Source organism: Nymphaea colorata, chromosome 7 (assembly GCF_008831285.2).
Source record: "Nymphaea colorata isolate Beijing-Zhang1983 chromosome 7, ASM883128v2, whole genome shotgun sequence".
NCBI classification, from domain to species: domain Eukaryota; kingdom Viridiplantae; phylum Streptophyta; class Magnoliopsida; order Nymphaeales; family Nymphaeaceae; genus Nymphaea; species Nymphaea colorata.
This window is the reverse complement of record NC_045144.1, coordinates 13,105,324-13,128,960: the sequence shown is the minus strand read 5'-3', so window position 1 is coordinate 13,128,960 and position 23,637 is coordinate 13,105,324. Positions and strand designations below refer to the sequence as shown.

General features: G+C 41.4%; 1 protein-coding gene across 5 annotated transcripts in view; it reads left to right on the top strand.

The window, feature by feature from the left end:
* Positions 1 to 23,637, top strand: part of LOC116257041 (uncharacterized) — a 92,945-nt gene that overhangs the window by 46,449 nt on the left and 22,859 nt on the right. For all 5 annotated transcript variants that reach the window (XR_004173296.2, XM_031633642.2, XM_031633641.2 and 2 more), the window contains one exon: positions 21,220 to 21,454. Coding sequence is in view for 4 of the 5 variants with exons in the window: in XM_031633642.2 (XP_031489502.1) it covers positions 21,220 to 21,454 (235 nt within the window). In the remaining variant the exon portion in view is untranslated. The remainder of the gene's footprint in view (positions 1 to 21,219; positions 21,455 to 23,637) is intronic.

Here is a 23,637-nt window from a genome sequence, read left to right as displayed (position 1 = left end):
GCAACAGCCCTGTATTCAGCCTCAGCATTGGACCTAGAGCATACTTCCTGTCTTTACTTCTCCATACCACCAGGTTTCCTCCCAGAAAGATGCAGTACCCTGTGGTAGACCTTCTAGTATCTGTGCACCCTGCCCAATCGCCGTCAGAGTATCCTTCAATATTAAGTTTGTCCTGTTGTGTATAAAGAAGTCTTTTACCTGGGTCATTCTTCAGGTACCTCAACACTCTTTCTGCACTCTTCCAGTGACAATCAGTAGGAGCATGCATAAATTGACTCAACACATTTACAACATAAGTAATATCAGGGCGAGTAAGAGTAAGATAAACAAGCTTACCAACCAGCCTCTGATACCGTCATTTTCCTTCCTCATCCAGGATGTTACCAGTTTTGATACTTATCTTTGTACCGGACTCCATTGGAGTTAGAAAGGGCCTGCATCCCAGTTTACCTGTTTCTTTTAGAAGATCCGGAGTATACTTTCTTTGGCTCATAACAAGCCCTGTCTCTGATCTAGCAATCTCTATTCCCAAAAAGTACCTTAATTTTCCCAGATCTTTAAGGTCAAATTCAGCAGCTAACCTCTCCTTCATCTTCCTTTTCTCTTCTTCGTCGTCACCTGTGACAATCATATCATCAACATATACAAGAAGAATGCTCACCAGGCCATTTCTCTGCTTAATGAATAGGGTATGATCACCATTTCCGTGTTTGTACCCATTAGTCTTCATTACCACCCTCAGTCTTTCAAACCATGCTCTGGGGGACTGCTTCAGTCCATACAGGGCCTTCTTGAGATGACAACATTTTCAGCTTTGAGCATATCCAGGAGGCATGCTCATATAGACCTCTTCCTCTAGATGGCCGTTCAAGAAGGCGTTCTTGACATCAAGGTGGTTCATGCCCCACTTCTTTTGCACTGCAAGTGCTAAGATGACCCTCACAGTCTTCAGTTTCGCAACAGGAGCAAAGGTTTCAAGATAATCAATCCCATATTTTTGGCTGAACCCCTTTGCAACCATGTGAGCTTTATACCGTTCCACAGTACCATCAGGTTTATACTTCACACTAAACACCCACTTAGAACCGACTAAGTGAGTCCCCTTGGGAATATCAACCACTTCCCACGTGTTGTTCTTCGCCAAGGCATCCATCTCCTCTATCATGGCCTGTAGCCATTTAGGATCCTCTCTAGCATCTTCCACACACCTGGGAATCACAGACATAGACAAAGAAGTAATAAAGCATTTGTAATCTTTACTGAGTTTCGCATATGAGACAAATCTCTGAATAGGGTGAGAAGTACATGACCTGGATGACCTGGTCCCCTTGCGCAAGGCTATGGGAAGCTCTTCATTCATTGGACTTGGTTCATTCGGGGGAACTCACAGGATTGAGATTGGTTACATCAACATCCTCAACCACATCTTTCTTCTTTCTGGTGTATACCTGGCCAAATAAATTATCACGGGCTGTCCCCCTTCCACATGACTGTCTCTATCATCTCTGACTGTATCTTCCACATTGTAACTAGCCTTGTAATCCAAGAAGTCCATAAACTGAATAAGCTGATTTGAAGAATATTCTTCCACACTGTTCCCTATACACTCCCCCTGAAGAGGATTCACAGGAAAATACGCCTCATGTTCATGGAAGGTAACATCCCGAGAGACATAGATTTTGGAAGTAGTAGGATCAACACATTTATATCCCTTCTAAGTTGAGGAATACCCCAAGAAGACAGCTTTGACAGACCGAGGGTCAAGTTTCTTGATGGTTGGACTATGGTTATGAACAAAGCAAATACACCCAAACACCCGAGGTAAGAGGCCAGGGGTTATGAGTGGGCCTGAGCACAGAGTAAGGAGTACAACCATTCAACACACGAGTAGGCATACGGTTAATAAGGTGGGCCCTGTGAGAAGAGCATCACCCCAGTAGCGCTTAGGAATGTGCCTGTGGAACGTAATAGCACTGATGACATCTAATAAATGGCGATTTTTTCATTCGGCCACGCCATTCTGTGGAGGAGTGTAGCTACAGGACGTCTCATGAACAATACCCTTGCTCCTCAAGAAGTCATCCAGGGATTGGGAGACATACTTGTTAGAATTTAAATATTAGACATTATGTAAGTATACATATGTTTCATATATGATTTGTATATATGAATATCTATGTATGCATAGGTGTTATGTATTTTATTTTATTTGCTTCCTTTTCTTTTTTATGTATTTTTTATTTCTTTTCTTTTTCTATTTTTACCTTTTCCTTTTTGTAAAAGGGAACTAGCTGTTGGACCAGCTTCCAACGGCTAGATTTCTAGCCGTTGGAGCTGGCCCAACAGCCAACTCCTCCTTCTTCTCTCCCTTTCATTGTACTATATATATGGGACTGTTGTCGCTTGTTTGGTTAAGGCTTTTAGGCCTCTCTTGTGTATTCTTCTCTTGAGATTAATAGATTTGGTATCTTCTCCTCAAGTTTGAGGCTTGGTTGTGTATTACCTATTGAAGTTGTTGGGATCTTCAAGAGTGTATCTCTTGAAGCATTTGTATTCTCAAGATCAGGCCTGATTTACATGGTATCAGAGCTTGGAAGATCCAATTATTACTCTTTGTGTTGCTGGTGTTCGATATATTGTTGGCTGAAATTTGACACAAGAAGGTGCTGTTATTTTGCTGGCCTCTTTTGGTGATATTTGTGACGGGATAAAGCTCCCTTGGTGGTGAAGATTGTGGCAGTCTTTGACGCGTCGAAAGCTTCATTTTTGTGTGGCTGTTTTTCATCCTAGCACTACCTCAACGTCTCTTTTACAAGGTACACATTATGGATGAAAGAACTTCCTCTACTCCTCTTCCCAAATTAACTTCATCAAATTATGTTTCTTGGGCAAAAACTATGGAACATTTTATTAGAAGTAAAGGCCTATGGGGACTCGTTGATGGGTCAAAAAGTGAACCTCAATTAGTCCTCACCAAGACCATAGATGGTAAAGCTCAAGAACTAGATGGAGTTGAAAAAGACAAGGCTATGAATGAATATGAGAGAAAATGGGAAGAGTGGAAGATAGGACACCACAAGATTATCACTTGGATTATTGCTTGTGTTGATACTACAACCATGGGCCAAATAGCAAAACATAATTTTGCTCATGAAGCTTGGGAATTCCTCAAGAAAACCCACACTATGAAGGATGTGGCCTACATGTGCAATCTTCAAATGAAGATTGCAAGTCTCCAACAAGGAGACAAGTCCATTAAAGAATATGTTGGAGAAATGGAGCAATTATGGGACGAACTTGCTCTATTTGAACCCGAATGGTATGATCCAAGAGACATTGGAGTTAGAGAAAAACAAATTCAAAGGGAGAAATTTTATAAATTCATTCTTGGTCTTAGATCGGAATATGATGGAGTCAAAACTTCCTTGCTCCATAGGCATAAAGTGCCATCTATGAACGAAGCCATAGCGGAACTTCAAATGGAGGAGAATAGACTCAATTTTTCAAAAGACAAGAGTGAAAGTGTTCTTGCTACCTCAAGACCCAGTGCTCATATGAGAACTTATAGGCCTCCTCACTTTAATCGAAACTATGAGCATAGCAATAATGGCAACAAGAAGATTATATGTTTCCATTGTCAAGAAGAAGGACATACCAAACTTAGATGTCCTAAATTGAGGAGATTTGATAAAAAGACAAGTGTGGCTGGGACAATGTATGAAGAAAGCAATCGATTTGACCTAGACAAACTTGTAAGTGCCCTCCAACCAAAGCTTATTGATGCTCTTCAACCGCTTTTCAAAGGAGGAGGGACTTCTCCAATCTCCGGAGCAACCGTGGCATCTACATCATCAAGTAAGTACTCTTGGATTCTTGATTCCGGAGCTTCATTTCATATGACCCCTTGTAATTCTTTGCTTACCGAATGCACTAAGGAAGAATCGTGCACATTTGTTAAAACCGCCGATGGAACTCCTCTTGAAATCAAATGTGTTGGGAATATTGATCAAAATTTTAATTCAAAAGTTTTTAAAATACCAAAAGTTAGATTTATTCCCAAACTTAACTTAAATCTCTTGTCGGTTTCTCAAATAACAAATCATGGATGCGATATTGTCTTCTCACAAAATAAATTTTTGATACAGGACCATCTTTCCAAGAAGACGATTGGGGAAGGTTCTAGGAAAAATGATCTCTACTATGTTGACTATTTGGATCTTTCCAACCCTACTTGCAATATAGTCAAGAAGAGTGACATTCAAGTTTGGCATCAAAGACTTGGGCATTCAAGTTTAGGAAAAATGTCTTGTATCCCTTTTTTGGAAGAGAAATGTAAAGAAATGATCTCTTGTGATGATTGTATTAAAGCCAAAATTAAGGCTTTACCTTTTGGAAATAGAAATTTTGTTGCAAAAGCACCTTTTGAATTAGTGCATTCGGATGTATGGGGTCCCGCTCCTATTATGTCTAAAGGTGGTTTGCTTTATTATGTCATTTTTGTGGATGACTACTCTCGATATACTTGGGTTTACTTTCTTAAACGCAAATCGGAAGTCTTTATGAATTTTAAAAACTTTTACAACATGATCAAAACTCAATTTGATGCAAACCTTAAAATTTTTAGAAGTGATTCCGGGGGAGAATTCATTTCCAATGAATTTGATGAATTCCTAAAAGAAAAGGGAGTTATACACCAAAAGTCTTGTCCCAAAACCCCCCAACAAAATGGAGTCGCCGAAAGAAAACATAGACATATTCTTGAAACAACAAGAGCTCTTCTTATATCAAAAAATGTTCCAAAAAATTTTTGGGCTGAAGCAATTTTAACATCCATTTACTTGATTAATAGAATGCCCTCTAAAGTTTTAGAAAATATTTCACCTTTTCAAAAACTTTTTAACTTGGAGCCAACTTATAAAAGATTCAAAGTCTTTGGTTGCAAATGTTTCATTTTAAATGACAAAAATGATAAACTTTCATCTAGGGCTATTCAATGTGTCTTTATTGGCTATTCCGAAACTCAAAAAGGGTATAGATGCTATGATATTGAAAAAGATAAGGTGTATGTTTCAAGAAATGTGATATTTTTAGAAGAAGAAAATGGCTTTAATGAAAATAAACCCAAGCATGAAGATGACTATTCTTTTTTATGGATAAGTGATGATGATGTTGATAATGATGATGATGTTTTGCCTTCTTCACATAATGATGCTCAAAATGAGGTTGAGAATACTCCTTTTGATAGATCTTCACCAAGAAGTGATGGATCACCAAGAGAAGTTATAGTTTATAAGAGAAGGTCTCAACAAAACATCCAAGAGTCTCAACCTACTCTTAGGAGATCTCAAAGAGATTCTCATCCACCTCAAAAATTTGTTTCCTATGAGTGTTTTTCCCCAAAACATAGAGCTTGCTTATTAGCTATTCACTCTCATGTTGAACCTTCATCCTATCTTGAAGCCAAAACTAACCCACATTGGATTGAAGCAATGAACAATGAACTTAGAGCCCTTGAAGACAATAAAACTTGGGACATTGTGTCTCTTCCTATAGGGAAAAGGACAATAGGATGTAGGTGGGTTTACAAAGTCAAGACTAGAAGTGATGGATCACTTGAAAGGTATAAAGCTAGACTTGTTGCCAAAGGATATGCCCAAGAATATGGGATTGATTACGAAGAAACCTTCGCCCCTGTTGCTCGTATGACCTCTGTTAGAGCTCTTATTGCCATTGCCTCCATTAAACAATGGTCTATATATCAATTGGATGTCAAAAATGCTTTTTTGAATGGATACTTAAATGAAGAGGTATACATGGATTCACCCCCTGGGCTTGATTTACCTCAAGGAAAAGTTCTTTACCTTAGAAAGGCATTATATGGCTTGAAACAAGCTCCAAAAGCTTGGTTTGACATGTTTAGCAATGTTATGTTCAAACAAGGTTTTAAATCATGTTATTCTGACACTGCTATGTTTATTAAAAATACTGCTATAGGTATAATTGTGTTACTTTTATATGTAGATGATATGATTATTACAGGTAATGATGCCAACGGAATTATGCAAGTAAAAGACTTTCTAAAGAATGAATTTGAAATGACTGATTTGGGTAAACTAACATATTTTCTTGGTATTGAAGTAGCTTATAGTAGAAGAGGATACTTACTCTCACAAATGAAGTTTGCCAATGACATTATAAGCAGGTATCACTGATGACAAGGTGGTAGACACTCATGAAGCCTTAGGAGTAAAGATGAAGATTGATGATGGAGAAATTCTAGAAAATCCCACTCCATTTCGTCAATTGGTTGGAGCTCCCACATATCTATCCATCACAAGGCCTGACATATCACATGCGGTACATGTCATAAGTCAGTTTCAACAAAGACCCACTTCTGTACACATGGGAGCCGCATTGAGGATTGTTCGATATGTCAAACACACAATCACTAAAGGACTTTTTCTATCATCCTCATCAAACTTGAATATGATTGCCTATACTGATGTTGATTGGGGTGGAGATCCTAATAACAGGCATTCCACCACCGGTTTTTGTGTTTTTTTAGGTGACTCTTATTTCGTGGAGGTGCAAAAAACAAAATAAAGTCTCTCTATCATCAACTGAAGCAGAATATCGTGCCATGGCCACCACCACCATGGAGATTGTGTGGTTAAAAAGCTTATTGAAGGACATTGGAATTGACTTAAATGAAGCAACCAAGCTCTGCTGCGACAATAAAAGTGCCATCTACATTGCTAGCAATCATACTTTTCATGAAAGGACGAAGCATATTGAAATGGATTGTCACTATGTGAGAGAAGAATATCTTAGCCGAACAATCGATATATCCTTTGTCCCTTCCGAATATCAACTTGGAGATTTCTTCACCAAAGCACTTGCTTCAGCACGTTTTCAGTTTCTTCTTGGCAAACTTTCGGTGATCACACCGTAAGTTTGAGGGGGAGTGTTAGAATTTAAATATTAGACATTATGTAAGTATACATATGTTTCATATATGATTTGTATATATGAATATCTATGTATGCATAGGTGTTATGTATTTTATTTTATTTGCTTCCTTTAATTTTTTATGTATTTTTTATTTCTTTTCTTTTTCTATTTTTACCTTTTCCTTTTTGTAAAAGGGAACTAGCTGTTGGACCAGCTTCCAACGGCTAGATTTCTAGCCGTTGGAGCTGGCCCAACAGCCAACTCCTCCTTCTTCTCTCCCTTTCATTGTACTATATATATGGGACTGTTGTCCCTTGTTTGGTTAAGGCTTTTAGGCCTCTCTTGTGTATTCTTCTCTTGAGATTAATAGATTTGGTATCTTCTCCTCAAGTTTGAGGCTTGGTTGTGTATTACCTATTGAAGTTGTTGGGATCTTCAAGAGTGTATCTCTTGAAGCATTTGTATTCTCAAGATCAGGCCTGATTTACAATACTCTCTAGCATTATCAGTGCGGAAAGTCTGAACAGACGTCTGAAATTGATTCTCAACAAATGCAACAAGATTTTTGACAATGACTGGGACTTCACTACGTTCTTTCAACAGGTACACGAACGTACACCGGGAGTAGTCATCAATAAGAGTCATAAAGTAATGAAAACCATGACAGGTGGGTACTCCCGAAGGACCCCAAACATCAGAGTGAACCAAAGCAAAAGGACGTGTGGCTTTATTGATAGAAATAGGGTACGAAGCCCTAACATGCTTAGCCAACTGTCACACTTCACAAGTGAAGGAGTCCATGGAAACAGAAGTAAAAAAATTAGGGAACTTCTTAATCAATTGGAATGGGAGATGTCCAAGACGCTTGTGCCATCGCATAATGGTAGACCTGTCCTCCACACCCGACAACTGTCCACTAGTGGCTGAAATGAGAGTAGAAGCAACCTGCACGGGCAGTCTGTAGAGACCATCAATAACCGAACCAATCCCAATCTTCTTCCCCGTCACCAAGTCCTGCAGGGAACAATGATCAGCAGAAAAAATTAGATTGCAATTGAGTTCTTTTGTAATACTGCTGACAGATAACAAATTCACAGGGATATTGGGAACATGAAGAGCATTATGAAGACGATATTTATTTAACAAGGACAAACTCCCTTTTCCAGCCACAGATATGGAAGACCCATCAGCCATAGACACGCGTTGCTGCCCTGAAGACAATTTGTACTCTTGAAACATCTTAGGGTCCCCTGTCATATGATGCGTAGCTCCACTGTCAACAATCCAATCACCAAGTGAGGGATTACCTTGATCGCTTGTGGCAACAAGAGCTTGGGCTAACTGAGCACCCTCAGACGTGGAGGCGTCCTCCTGAGTAGTAGAAAGCCGACTGATATAAGCATGCAGTTCCTTGATTTGGTCAGAGGAAAGCTTTGATTTTTCAACACTGGAAGAGCTACCATGACTAGAGTTGGGCACAGGAGGACCTCGCCGACCAGAAGGGGGACGACCACGGGTGAGCCTCTTCTCAGGATGAATATCCCAACAGAAATCAACAGAATGCCCCAACTTGTTACAATGACTACAACGTCGAACAGGACCCTGCCCAGTCCCTGGAGCACGGCTAACAAAGGCTGAGGGTGAACCTAGAGTCGATATGCATCACCTGACGGCGTTGTTCCTCAGATTCCACCCGAGCATACACCTCCTCAATCCCAGCAGTCTCGTCACAATTGAGAATTTGACTCCTAATGGATTCAAATTCATCACGCAGACCTCCCAAAAAAATAAACGTCCGGTCCATCCACTCCTTCTGCCAGTACAGGGCATGATCAGAACCACAATTCCAGTCATCATTCACATGATAATCCAGTTCCTCCCATTTAGTCTTCAGGGCTGCATAAAAGGATGCCACAGACAAGTCACCCTGTTTAAGGGAATAGATGTTGCGTTTGATCTGGTACGTATGCAGGACTCTCTTTTTACGGCCATACATCATCGCAAGCACAGTCCACATGTCATATGAGGTTGACTTTCGCAAAATAAGGGGCTGAATATCAACAAAAACAGAACTAATAATCCACACCTTAACTTGACTATCCTCCAACGCCAAGTCGCCCAGCTAGGATCGGTTTTACTAGGTGCGGGTTTCTCCCCAGTGATGTAGGGCAGACGACCGCGACTCGTGATTCCAATTTCCAGCGCAGCAGACCAAGAGAGATAGTTGTCTTTGTTCAGCCGAATAGAGGTGACTTGAACGTGTCAAAGGCAACATCGATCTTGGGAGTCATCTCTGCGGCCATCACGAGCACCAAAGACAAACAATATCCAACACCAGAAAACACGTGAGGGAGTGCTGCGTAAGAGAGGCAGTGACGGCTCAAGAGCAGCGGCGACAGCGCAAGAGGCGACGACGGCGGCGTAAGAGGCGACAAAGCAAAGGGCGACGACGGCGTCGCAGGCGGTGGCGGAAACAAATCAGGGAGCGACGGCGGCGGCGGCGAAAAAGACAACACCGGCAGCGGCGGCGGAAACGACGGCAGCGGCACAAGAACGGCGGAAACTCCACGATCACAGACTGAACCCCACACGCACTGGCTCTGATACCATGTAGAAACACGCAACGGAAGAAGAAACGAAGAAGCAACACAAGATATACGTGGAAAACCTTAAGAAGAGGAAAAAAACCACGAAGAAGCTCTAACCTAGGGGCAAAACCGCAACCCTAGGAGAGAGAGTCTATTATCACTTAATCAACTGATTACAATCCTTGATCAGAAAATAAGAGGGAGAGGAAACCCGCCTAGGGCACTGAGCCATCCTCGGTTCTCGTGCCCATGGGTGCCGGGTTCATATCCGGACCCGGTTCCCTATTACGTGATATTCTAACAAAAACCACTTCATATTTCTCAATAATACACATGAAAAAAATGTCCTAAAACCACAACATTTATGTCTAACATAAACAAAACATCAATGAGACTCTACGTGACACGGGTACGTGAATTTGCCTCACGTACCCGCTTCAGTACTCGGGTACACTGAAGCAGTAATGATCTAGCGTCGAGCTCTGCAGCAGGGCTCGACGCTAGATCATTGTATAAAATCGAAGAAATTTTTTTGTTTGGATCGGGTACTGTGTTTTTTTGCTGCTATGCAACGAATCAAAAGAAAATGAGCTATGCAAGTCAAAGACAATGGGGCAAACTTTCCATTATATAATAAAGTCAGTTAGTATAAAATTCACTTCATATTTGTCAATAACACGTATGACAAAAATGCCCCAAATCACAACATTGATGTCTAACAAAAACAAGACATCAATAAGACCAAAACATGATGCGTCGGCACTACAATTGACCCAAAACCTCTCCAGTAGGATGTGAGTTTGGCCATCTGATCAACCTGTTGCCCCAGGTCCGTCAAAACCTGAAAAATAAAACAACAGAAGGCTTAGCCTTCGCAGTATGGCAACATCCCAGATAATTCCCTAACCCTTTTAGGTAAGGGCTCAAATCTAGGATAAACAATTACGAAAACAAATCACTATCATGACGTGATAGGGCATATAGTCACATGACTTGTCATGGAAGCCCCTCACATATACCACGACATGTGTTAAAAGAGTTTTATTGAAATATTAGAAAGTTAGAGAGGTGCTCTTTAAATATTTTCATATTGTTATTGGACCTTTTTTGTAAAATGTTTACAGCCAGCCTAATCTCTTTTAAAAGAGATTAGGGTTATGTAAGTGAAGAATCCTTTTTGGCTCTATCTCTCTCATCGTATCATGGTATCAGAGCCAGCCAAGTGAGCTTTTCCAGCCACCTCTTCCTCCGGCGACCTCTCTCTCCGGCGGCTCTCCGGTGAACACTCCGGTGACCTCTCCCTCCGGTGATCTCTTCCTTTCTCCCTCTTTTTCATCTCCCACCTCTATTCTTTCTTACCACCCAATAAGGAGACGGTGAGAGAATAGAGGTTGAGGGGGCTGAGTGGGGAAGGACCTGATCACGCCTATGTGGAAGGCGTGATCAGATCCTTGTTTATCAATCTTGTGGATGATATGGCTGCTGTGATCAGATTTTGTGTTGACCGTGGGGAGCAAAATATCCTATAGATCGTGGATGTTAAGTTTGTCCTATAGATTGTGGATATGAAATCTGAAAGTTAAAGTTTAGTGAGCTGTGGACTGCTGCTGATCGTAAGTATGAAATCTAACATTTGATTATGTTGAGATTCTTGCCATATGTCGTGGACAACCAGTCTTATGTGGTGTGGCTGTATTTAAGAATAGCAGCATACATTTGTTGATGGTGGAAGTAGTTGCTGTCTTTGGCAGATATTGTTGAAGTTAATATTTACTGTCTCTTGAAGATTTCCTGCCTGTGTTGTCTTCATCGGCTGCAACTATTATTTGAGTGTCTGCTGTGTTTCTTTCCTGTTTTACTGCCTAAATTTCAGTCAATATTGCTGCTTGTGTCTGCTGGAAATATTCAGAGTTTATGCCTGGGTTGCTGCCTGCTTTATTGAACTTCTGATTTGATATTGGAGCTGTAAGAATTTTTAGATTCTCCTGCATTGCAGTGATTTTGATATACCTCTAATATTACTAGCCAGCTGGGTCCTCTTGATTTATTATGGCTGAAAACAGTAAATCAGAAAGTTCTATTGAATACAAGATGGCTGGAAATTCATTCTCTTATGGAACCACGATAAAATTGAATGGTTCAAACTATGAAATATGGTCTAGGGTGTTCATGATGTCTATGGCTGGGCATAAAAAAAGATATGTTCTTGAGGAGGATGAACCTACTGAGAAAAAGGGGATATAGCTGCGTGGGATGAAGATAATTATATTGTTATGTCTTGGATTATGAATAGTGTGGAGTCTCATATAGCCGCATCTATTGCATATTACACCAAGGCCAAGGATATGTGGTCTTTCTTGAGGAAGACATATTCGCATGCTACTAATGTAATTAAAATCCTGCAATTGGAAGAAGAGCTATGCAACATACGATAAGGAGATCAGGATTTATCTCAGTATTTTGCTACTTTGACTGCTGCATATGAACGGTTAAAGGCTCTTCGTCCACTTTGCCAACATTGTTATGCATCACATTTTGAAACTGGTATGGTAGCAAAGTTTCTATCTGGCTTATCTCCAGAATACTCTGTGGCAAAGTCTCAAATTCTCACAGGCAGTGATCTTCCAGATCTAGCAGACACGTATAATAGGCTGAGTCGTCTTGCAGTCACTCTTTCTCAGAATACGCAAGACACACCAGTCTCTGCTCTTGTGATATCAGGAGGACGGGTCCCCAGTTCTTTTGGTGGCAGTAGGGGATGTGGTACAGGCCGTGGTGTAGGACGTGTCAGATTTCAGTGCTCTTATTGTGGCAAAATTGGTCATCTAGAGGATCGTTGTTGGGACAAACATCCTCACCTCCGTTCTAACGTTTCCTCTGGACGTCGTGGAGGTAGACTCGCCACAAACAAAGGTCCTTCTTCATCCCAAGCAACTCATTCAAAGGCAACAATATCTATGGTTGGGTCTTCTACTGATCCTTCTACATCTATGTCATATTCTCTTAACTTAAGTAAGGATGAATATGATCGTGTTCTTGGTCAAAGGTTTGCCTCTACATCTACCTCTACATTTGCCAATGCTACTGTTATAGGTTCAGCATTCTCTGTTGGTGCTCCTACTGATGATCCACGTATGACATGGATGATAGATTCTGGCGCTTCTAGACATTGTTGTAATCAGCCACAGATTTTTTCATCATTTGTCAGATTTTCTACACCATAGCATGTTAGGCTGGCTGATGGCAAGCTGTCTCCTGTTTTGGGCAGCGGTGATGTCTACCTTCCACATTTAGGCACTATTACACGTGTTATATGCTCCTCAGTTTCCTGTTAATTTGTTATCTGTTAAGCAGCTAGCTATCGACTTACAATGTAAAGTCATTTTTGAACCTGACTCCTGTTCTTTTCAGGACTTACCAACTGGGAAGATGATTGGTGGCGGCCATGAACGTGAGGGACTTTATTTTCTGTCGATCCCAGTTGATGTTGCTGCATCTTCAGTCTCTTCAAAGCCTTCTCCTTTCCAATGGCATCTCAGACTGGGTCATCCGTCAGTACCAAAACTTCGTCGCATGTTTCCAGATATTCCTGCATCAGAGTCCTTCTTATGTGATGCTTGTCAGTTGGGCAAGCATACACGGAGCAGCTTTCCTTCTAGTCAGAGTCCGTCTAGTCAGAGTCCGTTTGATCTCATTCATGTGGACGTATGGGGTCCTAGTCGAGTTCCTTTTCGGTCATGTTTCCGATACTATCTTGTTTTAGTTGATGATTTTACTAGAGTCAGTTGGGTTTTCTTGTTAAGGGAAAGATCTGAAGTCATGTATTCTTCAAAAGTTTGTCAATGAAATAAAAACTCAGTTTTGTCTCATTGTTAAAAATATTCGCACTGATAATGCTCTTGAATTCAAGTCTTCTATTCTGCTTCAGTTTTATGCCAATCATGGAATTCACCCTCAATATACTTGTCCGCATACGTCCCAACAAAATGGTGTAGCCGAACGCAAACATCGGCAACTCTTAAATGTGGCTCGCACCCTTATGCTACATTCTCACATGCCTGCTTATTTTTGGGGTGATGCTATTCTTACTGCATGTTACCTCATTAATAGATTACCCTCTTCCTCCATCCAAGAACGTATTCCCATTCAAATTCTATATCCAGGGCGTCCATTATTTCACTTACCTCCCAAAGTATTTGGATGCACTTGCTTTACACATACTCTAGGCCCAAACAAAAATAAACTTGCTGTCCAAGCCATCAAATGTGTCTTTATTGACTACTCAGCCAATCAAAAAGGATATAAATGCTTTGATCCCCTGACTAAGAAAGACATTATCAGTGCGGATGTTACCTTCTTTGAGTCTCGTCCTTATTTTGCATCGTCAAGTCCATCTTTGTCTGAGATGCATGTACATGTACCTCTTCCTATTCCACCAGTGTCACTTGAGTCATTTCCACCATCTCAACCTAGGTCACATGAATGTTTCCTTGATCCTCCGTTGGTTTACACTCGTCGTCTAGGTCCCTCTCTCAACTGTCCACTAACATCATCTCAAGAGGTAAGCTCCACTGATAAGACTGACTCAGGTTTCAATGATGACCATTTTGCAGCAGATCTCTCTATTGCCATTCGCAAAGGCAAGCGACAGTGTACACTACATCCTATTTCTAATTCTGTCTCTACTGATTGTTTGAGTACAAGTTTGGTGCAGTTTGATCAAGCTCTATCTAATCATGTTATCCCGTCTTCTCACCATCAAGCCCTGTTAGATCCACGTTGGCGACAAGCCATGCAGGAGAAAATGGATGCTCTTCTTTCTCGGGAGACTTGGGATTTGGTAGATCCCCCGACGCACTGTGATGTAGTTGGATCAAGATGGGTATTCACCATCAAGTATCATTCTGATGGTTCAGTTGAAAGGTTCAAGGCACGTCTTGTCGCAAATGGATATACTCAGACTTACGGTGTTGATTTCTTTGAGACTTTTTCGCCTGTGGCTGGGTTGGGTACCATTCGATTGATTATATCTCTTGCTGTCCAGCAAGAGTGGCCTGTCTTCCAACTGGATGTGAAAAATGCTTTTTTGTATGGAGACATTTCTGAAACCGTCTATATGCAGCAACCACCTGGTTTTGAGCGACAGAGGGAGTGTTCCAAGTTATGCAAATTAAAGAGGGCTATTTATGGACTTAAGCAGAGTCCTCGTGCATGGTTCCAAAAGCTTACTGATGTGTTATCTAAGTGTGGATTTTGCAGATCCCAGCTTGATCACTCATTGTTTATCAAGCGAGGCTCATCAGGGATGGTGATATTGATTGTCTACGTGGATGATATTGTTCTTACTGGGGAAAATGATCAAGAGATAGCTCACACAAAGGAGTTTTTACAGCAACACTTTGTTACTAAAGACCTTGGACAACTCCGGTATTTTCTTGGTATTGAGGTGGCTCGTAGTAATAAAGGAGTTGTAGTGTCTCAAAGGAAATATGTTCTTGATCTTCTGCAGGAAACAAGACTATTGGGGGATAAACCTGCCACACTTCCCATGAATCCCCGCATTCATATACATGATGATGACTCAGAGCCATTTGACTCTAGATCCTGCCGATCCCTGATAGGGAAACTGTTATATTTGACTGTTACTCGTCCCGACATTAGCTTTGCTGGGAATAAGTTAAGCCAGTTCATGGAAAAACCCCGGAAGGTTCACTGGGATGCTGCTCTAATGATTGTTAGATACTTGAAATCAGTCCCGGGAAAGGGGTTATGGTTCAAAAAGGGAGAATGTATTGACATCGAAGCATATAGTGATGCTGATTATGCAGGGTCTGTAGATGACAGAAAGTCTACTACAGGTTTTTGTGTTTTTGTGGGGGGTAATCTTATTTCCTGGAGGAGCAAGAAGCAGAATGTGGTGGCTCGTTCTAGTGCTGAATCGGAATATAGGGCTATAACTCAAACTGCAGCTGAAATGTCGTGGGTTAGATCACTACTTTTAGAGTTGGGTGTTTCAGTGAATCTCCCAATGAAGGTGTATTGTGACAACAAGGCAGCTACGTATATTGCTAACAATTCTGTCTTCCATGAGAGGACTAAACACATTGAAGTGGATTGCCACTATATTCGAGACTTAGTTCAAGAAGGAATTGTTAGCACTATTCATGTCTCCTCAGAAGATCAAGCAGCTGATATCCTTATCAAGGCTCTTCCTATAGGCGATTTCCTGAGATGTTGTAACAAGCTGAGCATGATTGATATATATGCTCCAGCTTGAGGGGGAGTGTTAAAAGAGTTTTATTGAAATATTAGAAAGTTAAAGAGGTGCTCTTTAAATATTTTCATATTGTTATTGGACCTTTTTTGTAAAATGTTTACAGCCAGCCCTAATCTCTTTTAAAAGAGATTAGGGTTACGTAAGTGAAAAATCCTTTTTGGCTCTATCTCTCTCATCGTATGAACATGCAAAGGCCATTGAATGACTACAATAACACATTCAATAGTCACATGCAATTCATGCCTAAACACATCATTTACAATCACTTCATTCACATTCTTTTCATTTACATTAGCTTTAGTGAATTGACAGTTTTTTGTGGGTGCAAACACGTGCACACCACGGGCGACCTACAGTTAGGAGACAACCCCCATGGTGGCCCGAAACGATATAGATTCATTCACGCTGCAGCGGAAGAGCAGTCATCCATGGATATGTGAATTCCAAGGATAGTTGCTCAGCCTTCCCTATGACACCTAGTTTGGGAAGGCGGGAGCCCAACGCTCCAAGCACATCACACAACAATACCTTGGGGCTTTGCCTCGCCTACGCTTCGAGTAGGCGAAACCAGTGACGAAGGTGGTACATCTCCCAAACACATAGTCACAACCTACTGGCCTCTCATCTCTTATTCTTTCTTATTTATCAATTATCATTATGAAAGTACATTCATTCACAAAACGACCGGCTAGCTTATAAGGTTGGTTCACTTCGCGAGTGCACTCATACCTCCAATTGCCTCCACACGAGGGCTACACATATAGTTAACATTCTTAGCTATCCGTCATAACATTACGGGTACAACTACCCTTCAATTTCATTCATTTGCATTCATTTGAACCAATCACTCGTGTTTCTCCCTTGCTTCCTTAGTTGAGGCGTCTTCCTAACATACATACTCTTTCCCAACAAACGACGTGCATGCACATCAACAAAAGCATACTTCATGAGTTCGCTAAAACGGTTCTAAACCTTCTCCACATCATCACAATCTCTGTCATGCTTCCTGATTGCTTCGAATATTAATTCATCATGCTAAAAAGATCATTGTAGACATGGATCTTCGCCCCTCCAAAATAGTTCTAGACTTTCCCCAAAATAACAACGTCGCTAATATGCATTTTAAATCTTCCAATCTTAGTGTAGCATGATCAATCAATAATTATACATGTGCTAACATAAAATATTAAACAATTTAGGCTCGATTAGGCCTCGCTCACCCTAATCTTAGAGTCCAAACTGTCGTAGTGTTTCCGGCAGCCACCTCAAGTGTTCGGCAAAAATTAACGATGCCGCCACCACCAATGCCTTCTATTCGTTGTTATGAGGGGAAAGAGGCATCCCCAAGCTGCGGTCCGATCAAACAACCACAAAAATAGTGAAAAAGAGCGAAAAGAATGCAAGAGGAGGGTCTGCCATTAGAATAGGGCCTCTGGCAGTGAAGAGCTGGTTCGGCTGAAGATGGGAGACCCTCGGAGTGCGGAAAAACTGGCGGGAGAGAGAGTGTGCAGAGAGGGAGAGTGCTTAGTTGAAGGAGAGGGGAAAGCAAACAGAAAATGAGGAGAGGGAGACTGACTGAGAGAGTTTGGGCAGAGGGGAGAGCGTGTGGGGGACTGGAGACGAGAGGGTAGCATAGGAGAGGGACCGTGTGGGAGAGAGCTGTCGGGAAGGAGGAGGAGAGTGGCAGCACACATAAGGGAAAGAGTTCAGACGAAGAGGGAAAAACAGACGGAGAGTGCTGAGGGAGAGAGGGCAGGTGCGAGAGAAAGAGAGAGAGAATGCAGAGAAAGAGATAGGCGGGCAGTAGAGAGTGTGGGCAGAGAGAGGGCATTGACAGAGAAGGGAGAGGGTTGCGCAAGAGGAAGGCCATGCGGGAGAGAGGGAGAAGACTCGAGTCAGTGGAAAAAAAAAACGACAGAAACAACGAAAGGGAAGAGGAAAAGAAAGAAGAGACAGAGAGAGAGAACGATGGCTCACCTGTATGCCGCCGTCGACGGATCACCTGTGCGCTGCAGCCACTGTTCACCTCCTTCACCACTGCACAATCCTCCGCCTTCTTCTTCTCTGCATCGGTGCTCACTTGCGGCTAAGAGGGCAACAAAGAGGGAGGCAGAGAGGAAGACGAGGGAGAAGTGACGAAGAGGAAGAGACATCCGGTGTCGGGCTCCTCTTCACGCTTGGAGTTTGGTTCCGAGTCTGAACCCGCTCCAGCCCGACCTGAAATGATATAAAACGCTACAGTTTGTCTTCATTTTCTATATTTGGGGGTTTCTGCTCATCAGCATCACGAAGGCACTGTGTGTACGGAGGCATTGCGTAGAACGAAACGAAGACAAATATAAGAAATCTAAAATAAGTTTATACCTGGAATGCATCACTGTGTGGGCTGGGAGCCTGAGCAGCGACTGTCATGTACTCATTTTTCTTTTTTTGTTTTTGTTTGAAATGGTGGTGGAAGGAGAATGGAGATTGTCCCCCGCTGTTGGACAACGGCGCCTGCCTTTTTGCCAGCACTGCTAGACAGTCGCCAGCTAAACGCAAGGGCATTGTTGTCCTGCAGTGAGGGAAGAATCTCCCTTCTCCTTCCACCACCTTGTTCAGGGGGAGGAAATGGTAGGGGATTTGTACCCACTTACCCAAAAAATGTTTTTTGAGAATGAAGTGAAGTGAACCATTCATGTTTTTTTTTATTTTATCATTTTTGAAAATATAAAATTTGTCGTACCGAGTACCCACAATTTTTAAAATTACCGTGTCTGAACCTATACCGTTGTACCTTTACCTGTACCGTACCGCATCCATGTGACATAGATAAGACTCAAAACATGACACGACAAGAGACTCAAAATCTCCCCAGTAGGAATTGAGCGGTCATCTGATGAACCTACTACCTTGGGTCCGCCAAAACCTAAAAAAGGTAAAGAACAGAAGCTTAGCCTTCGCAGTATGACAATAAACTAGATAAATCCCTAACTCTCTAAGGTAAAGGCTCAAATCTGGGATGTAAGCTATACGAACACATAAACACTACACTATCATGATAAGTGCATGCAATCATATGACTTATTATGGGAGACCCTCACATATTCCACAATATGTAGAGACTTCTCAATGACCACAATCCACACATCATATCCAATTTAAACACATTTACTTCATGCTACATTCAATTCAGTGAATTGACAGCTCTTGTGGGTGCAAACACAGGTGTGTACACACCACGGGCGACCTACAGTTGGGAGACAACCCCTATGACCGAAACGATACAGATCCGTTCACACTGTAGCGGTAGAGCAATCATCCATGGATGTGTAAATTTCAAAGGGAGTTGCTCAGCCTTCCCTAGGACGCCCAAGTTGGCTAGGCGGGAGCCCAATACTCCAAGCACATTTGTTCAACCGATTGATAACCTTGGAGGCTATCAACATCACATAACGATATCTTGGGCCTTGTACCACATGCGTTTTAAGCAGACGAGACCAGTGGCCAGGGCGGGACATATCCCAAACACATTGCCATAACTCACTGGCCTCCATCAATTATTCTTTCTTAATTGATCATTATGAGGGCATATTTACAATAAAACTAGCTAGCACACAAGGTTGGTTCACTTCAGGAGTGCATTCATACCTCAAAACGCATCCATACAAGGCTACACATACAATCAATACTCTTAGCTAGCTGTCATACTTTATGGGTATTTCTACCCTTCAAATTCATTCAATTGCATCATTGTCCAATGGCAATGCTAACGAAAAATTTATATCATTCATATCAATCAAACATAACAATCACGTCATACAAAAAACTTAGCCGAACCACGGAGAGTAGTCCCGATCCGTGCTTGGCTCGTAGCTGTCCTATGTAAATATCATACTAGGATGTTCACTAATGCACAATCGGGGTCGAGGAGATGTTCAACTCAATACCCCGCCTAATTTGTCCTAAGCAGTTACAATTGCTAGCATGCATATGCCATCGCGTAGTAATTTAAAGACAGTCAACCAATCTCATATTCAGTCAATCACACACATACATTCATGTGGCAATAAGCACATTATAGCACACATCAATCAACAAAACACAAAATAGGAGACAACGATCCTGAAAAGCACGCACTCTAAATTTGATCCCAGACAAAGATTTGCCTGGAACGCTGCCATACCTGTCCGAACATATGATGGTTGGCGATATAAATTGTACTCTGATTGTCACTATGTTCGTGAAGAGTTTCTTTAGAAAAAAATTGACCTCTCCTATGTTCTATATGAATATCAATTAGGAGATTTCTTTACCAAGACTCTTGTTGCTGTCAGGTTTCAATTTCTTCTTGGCAATCTTTCAATCATTACACCGTAAGTTTGAGGCGAGGTGTTAGAATCTATGTGTCCAGATTTATAATATATATATATATATATATAATATAATATAATATATGTAGGTATTGTATATTTCATACATTAGTCAGCTAATATATGTTTTATATACATATATATTTATATAAATAAATATATATATATATACATATATATATATATACATATATTCTGGTACTTAGGATCTTTATGTAGTTTTTCCCTTTTTTTATGCATTATTCTTGTTTCTTATTTTAGGTTTTGACCTTTTTGACTTTGACTCGGAGTTGACTAGTCCCAACAGCTACAGTTCTAGCTGTTGGAACTAGACCAACGTCTAGTTCTATGACTTCTTATGTAGTCACCCTCTATATGAAGGATGACTATTCACATGCTTTGGATGGGCTGTGAGGCCTGTTTTTCTGTTGTACTTTAAGTCTCAGCAATACAAGTTTGTGCACCTTTAGTTTGAGGTTTTTCTTGTGTGAGTCCTTGGTGAGGCTGGTGCCCTCAAGTTTATGATATTGAAGCATCTCTAGCCACTGTCCAGCTCTGGTTTTCAGCACTGCCCTAACCCAGTTAGAGCATCCATCACCAGAGTAAAATCCCTATTACATCGATAACCCTAATTGGACTCCCTATTCCTTTATTTATGGGTCAGTCCAGTAGACCCAATGCAGGTTCAATCCCAGATCCGAACCCTGGGACACTAACATACCTGTACCCATGCCTATGTGACATAAGTGTTCACAAAGAAATGTCATCAATTTTATGGATCCTAGCATGTTTTGTTTTAGACGTGTTGGAAGTTTTGTGGTTTTCTGTGTTCTGGCCTATTCTTCGGAAGAGCTATTGCATCTCTCGTTGAGTTAATGTTAGGCTTCATAAATGTTACCCTTGTTTTCTCAAGTACTTATTGAACTTTAAAAGCTTTTGTCTTCTACTTTTAGTGCAATCTTTGTGTTGTTTCTTGCCTCAGCTTAAAACTTTTGGTTGCTGCTTGAATTATAGCTGGTTTCCATTTGTATTTGTTTCTTTCGTTCCATAGGCTTGTTGCTTCTGCGTGCATGGTGCTGGTTCTTTGGTCACCAGTTGTCATACCTCTCTTACCAACACTTCTGCAAAGATGGGCTGCTTGTAGCTCGGCTGGAATTGTTGAATATTGTTGCACCATTGGCCTCTATGTATCTCTCATGATCCTAGTAATGCTTTGGGGCAAGAGGATACGAGGATATGAAGATCCAGTCACACAGTATGGGCTTGAGTTGGGTTCCAGATATGAGGTATTACTAAACCATTCAGTAAATTGGAATATTTATTTTCTATTGTGAAGTAGATTCAGAACGAAAATCGCATTCCTTTTCTGTTTTCTCATGATCCCCATAATTCAGAAAAACATTTTGCTTCTCTGTCACAACTGATAATTGACTTTTGTCTATTTTGCCTTTGATTTATATTTTTTTGCCATCTTAGTTTATCTTTCCTGTCAAATGGGTATTATTTGATCAGTATAGAGTTCTTTTAGACCTGTTGAGTCTTGTATTATGATGATACAAAGGTGACAAGAATCAAAATAGTAACAATAATAGTGTCCACATGGATGATGAGCATGATGTCACCACCACCAGACATATATCACAACAAAAAATGCTGCTGCTGCCAGTGCAAATATTGTTGATTGCTGACAGTTGTAGCTATCTTCACTGATTGATTCCTGCTTTACAATTTCTTTGTTCAGGGAATTGTTGGTTGCTAAAAGATAGTCCTACTTGTTAACAAAGGAACTTACATCTTTGGAGTCAATAACAAATTGTTCCATTGATTGGTCAATATTAACTGCATTTGTATCTGAAGCATATTAACAAACATTAATCAGATGTTTGTTCTTTATAGTAATCTACTGTAAATTATTGAGCAGTTTGAAATGGTCTCGGTTATTGGAACTATATGCTTCCTCTTTGTATGTGCATGGAACCTAATTCTACAAGTGAATTGCACAATGATAACATAGTTGTAAAGTTTGTTGTGCATGGAATGTAAATTTAGAAATGTATATGGTCTATAGAAATATGGATACAGAAGAAGAGGAGAGAAACACAAAGATTTAACGTGGAAACCCCTCAAAAACAAAGGGAGAAAGCCATGGCTGAGGAAGAAGAACAGCGCTCACTAGCAGCCATTCTCTCACTTATAAAATTTCATTAACATTTTCAATTAGGATAAAACGAACCCTTAAGTGTGCTCGTCAACACTCCCCCTCAAGTTGGGCATACAAGTCAAACTTGTCCAACTTGCCTACTTCTCAAACTGAGTAGAAGACAAAGCTTTTGTCAACACATCTGCAACTTGATCATCATACTTCATATATGGTAAGACATGCTCCTTGGAGTCAATTCTCTCACGAATGAAATGTCGATCAATCTCCACATGCTTAGTCCTATCATGTAACACAGGATTTTTTGCATGGTTTATCGCAAACTTATTACCAAAGCACATTTTCATAGGTCCATCAACTTTAATCCCGCTATCAGCCATCAATACTTTTAGCCACAATAATTCAGAAAATCCTATAGCTACAACATGGTACTCAGCCTCGGCACTCGAACAGCAACAAACACTTGTCTTTTACTTCTCCATGCCACCAAGTTGCCTTCCAAATAGACACAAATGGTGAAGGTTAAATGTTGTCGTTGCCTCCAACACCCTCCATTTGCTGGTATGAGGGGAAAGACACACCCCTCCAACTGCCAAATCCAAAACAGCCTTAAAGAGCGTGAGAATGAGCAAGAGAGAGATCTGATGCCAGAAGAGGGCATCCGGTTGAGAGGGAAAGGGGTCAGCTACACAGAGAGGCTGAGTTCAAGAGTGAGGGAATGGATGAGAGGTTGACAAAGGGTCCGGCTGAGGGTGACACACACACACAGAAGAGAGACAGCGATAGAGAGACGAAGAGAGAGACAAAAAGGGCAAGAATGAGGAAACGAGAAAAGAAAATAGACGAGAGGGAAAGCATGCGTGAGTGAGCTCGGTTGAGGGAGAGTGAGAGATGGTGAGGGCGAGAGAAAGCTGGCGGGAGAGCAGAGGGTGAGAATGAGAGATGGTGAGGGTGAGAGAATGCTGGTGGGAGAGAGAGTAGAGGGGGAGAGATGATGAGGGCCAGCCACGAGAGAACTCGGGACAGAGAGGGAGAAGAACATAGAACGATGAGACATAAAAGGGGAGGGTACGGGAGAACAGAGATGAGATAGAGGGCAAGAATGGCAGAGCAAACAGAGAGATATCGGGAGGGAGGATGGCTTACCTCAACGCTACCACCCGTCACCTCCGCCGCCACTGCTTCTACTTCTGCGGCTCCTTATTCTGTCTCTTGTTCCTCTACGCCAAGTTTCAAACAGCGAGGGAGACGAAGAGAGGCCCCCTCGAAGTCGGGCCTCTTCAAACGGGTTGACTACGGGTCTGGGCTTGG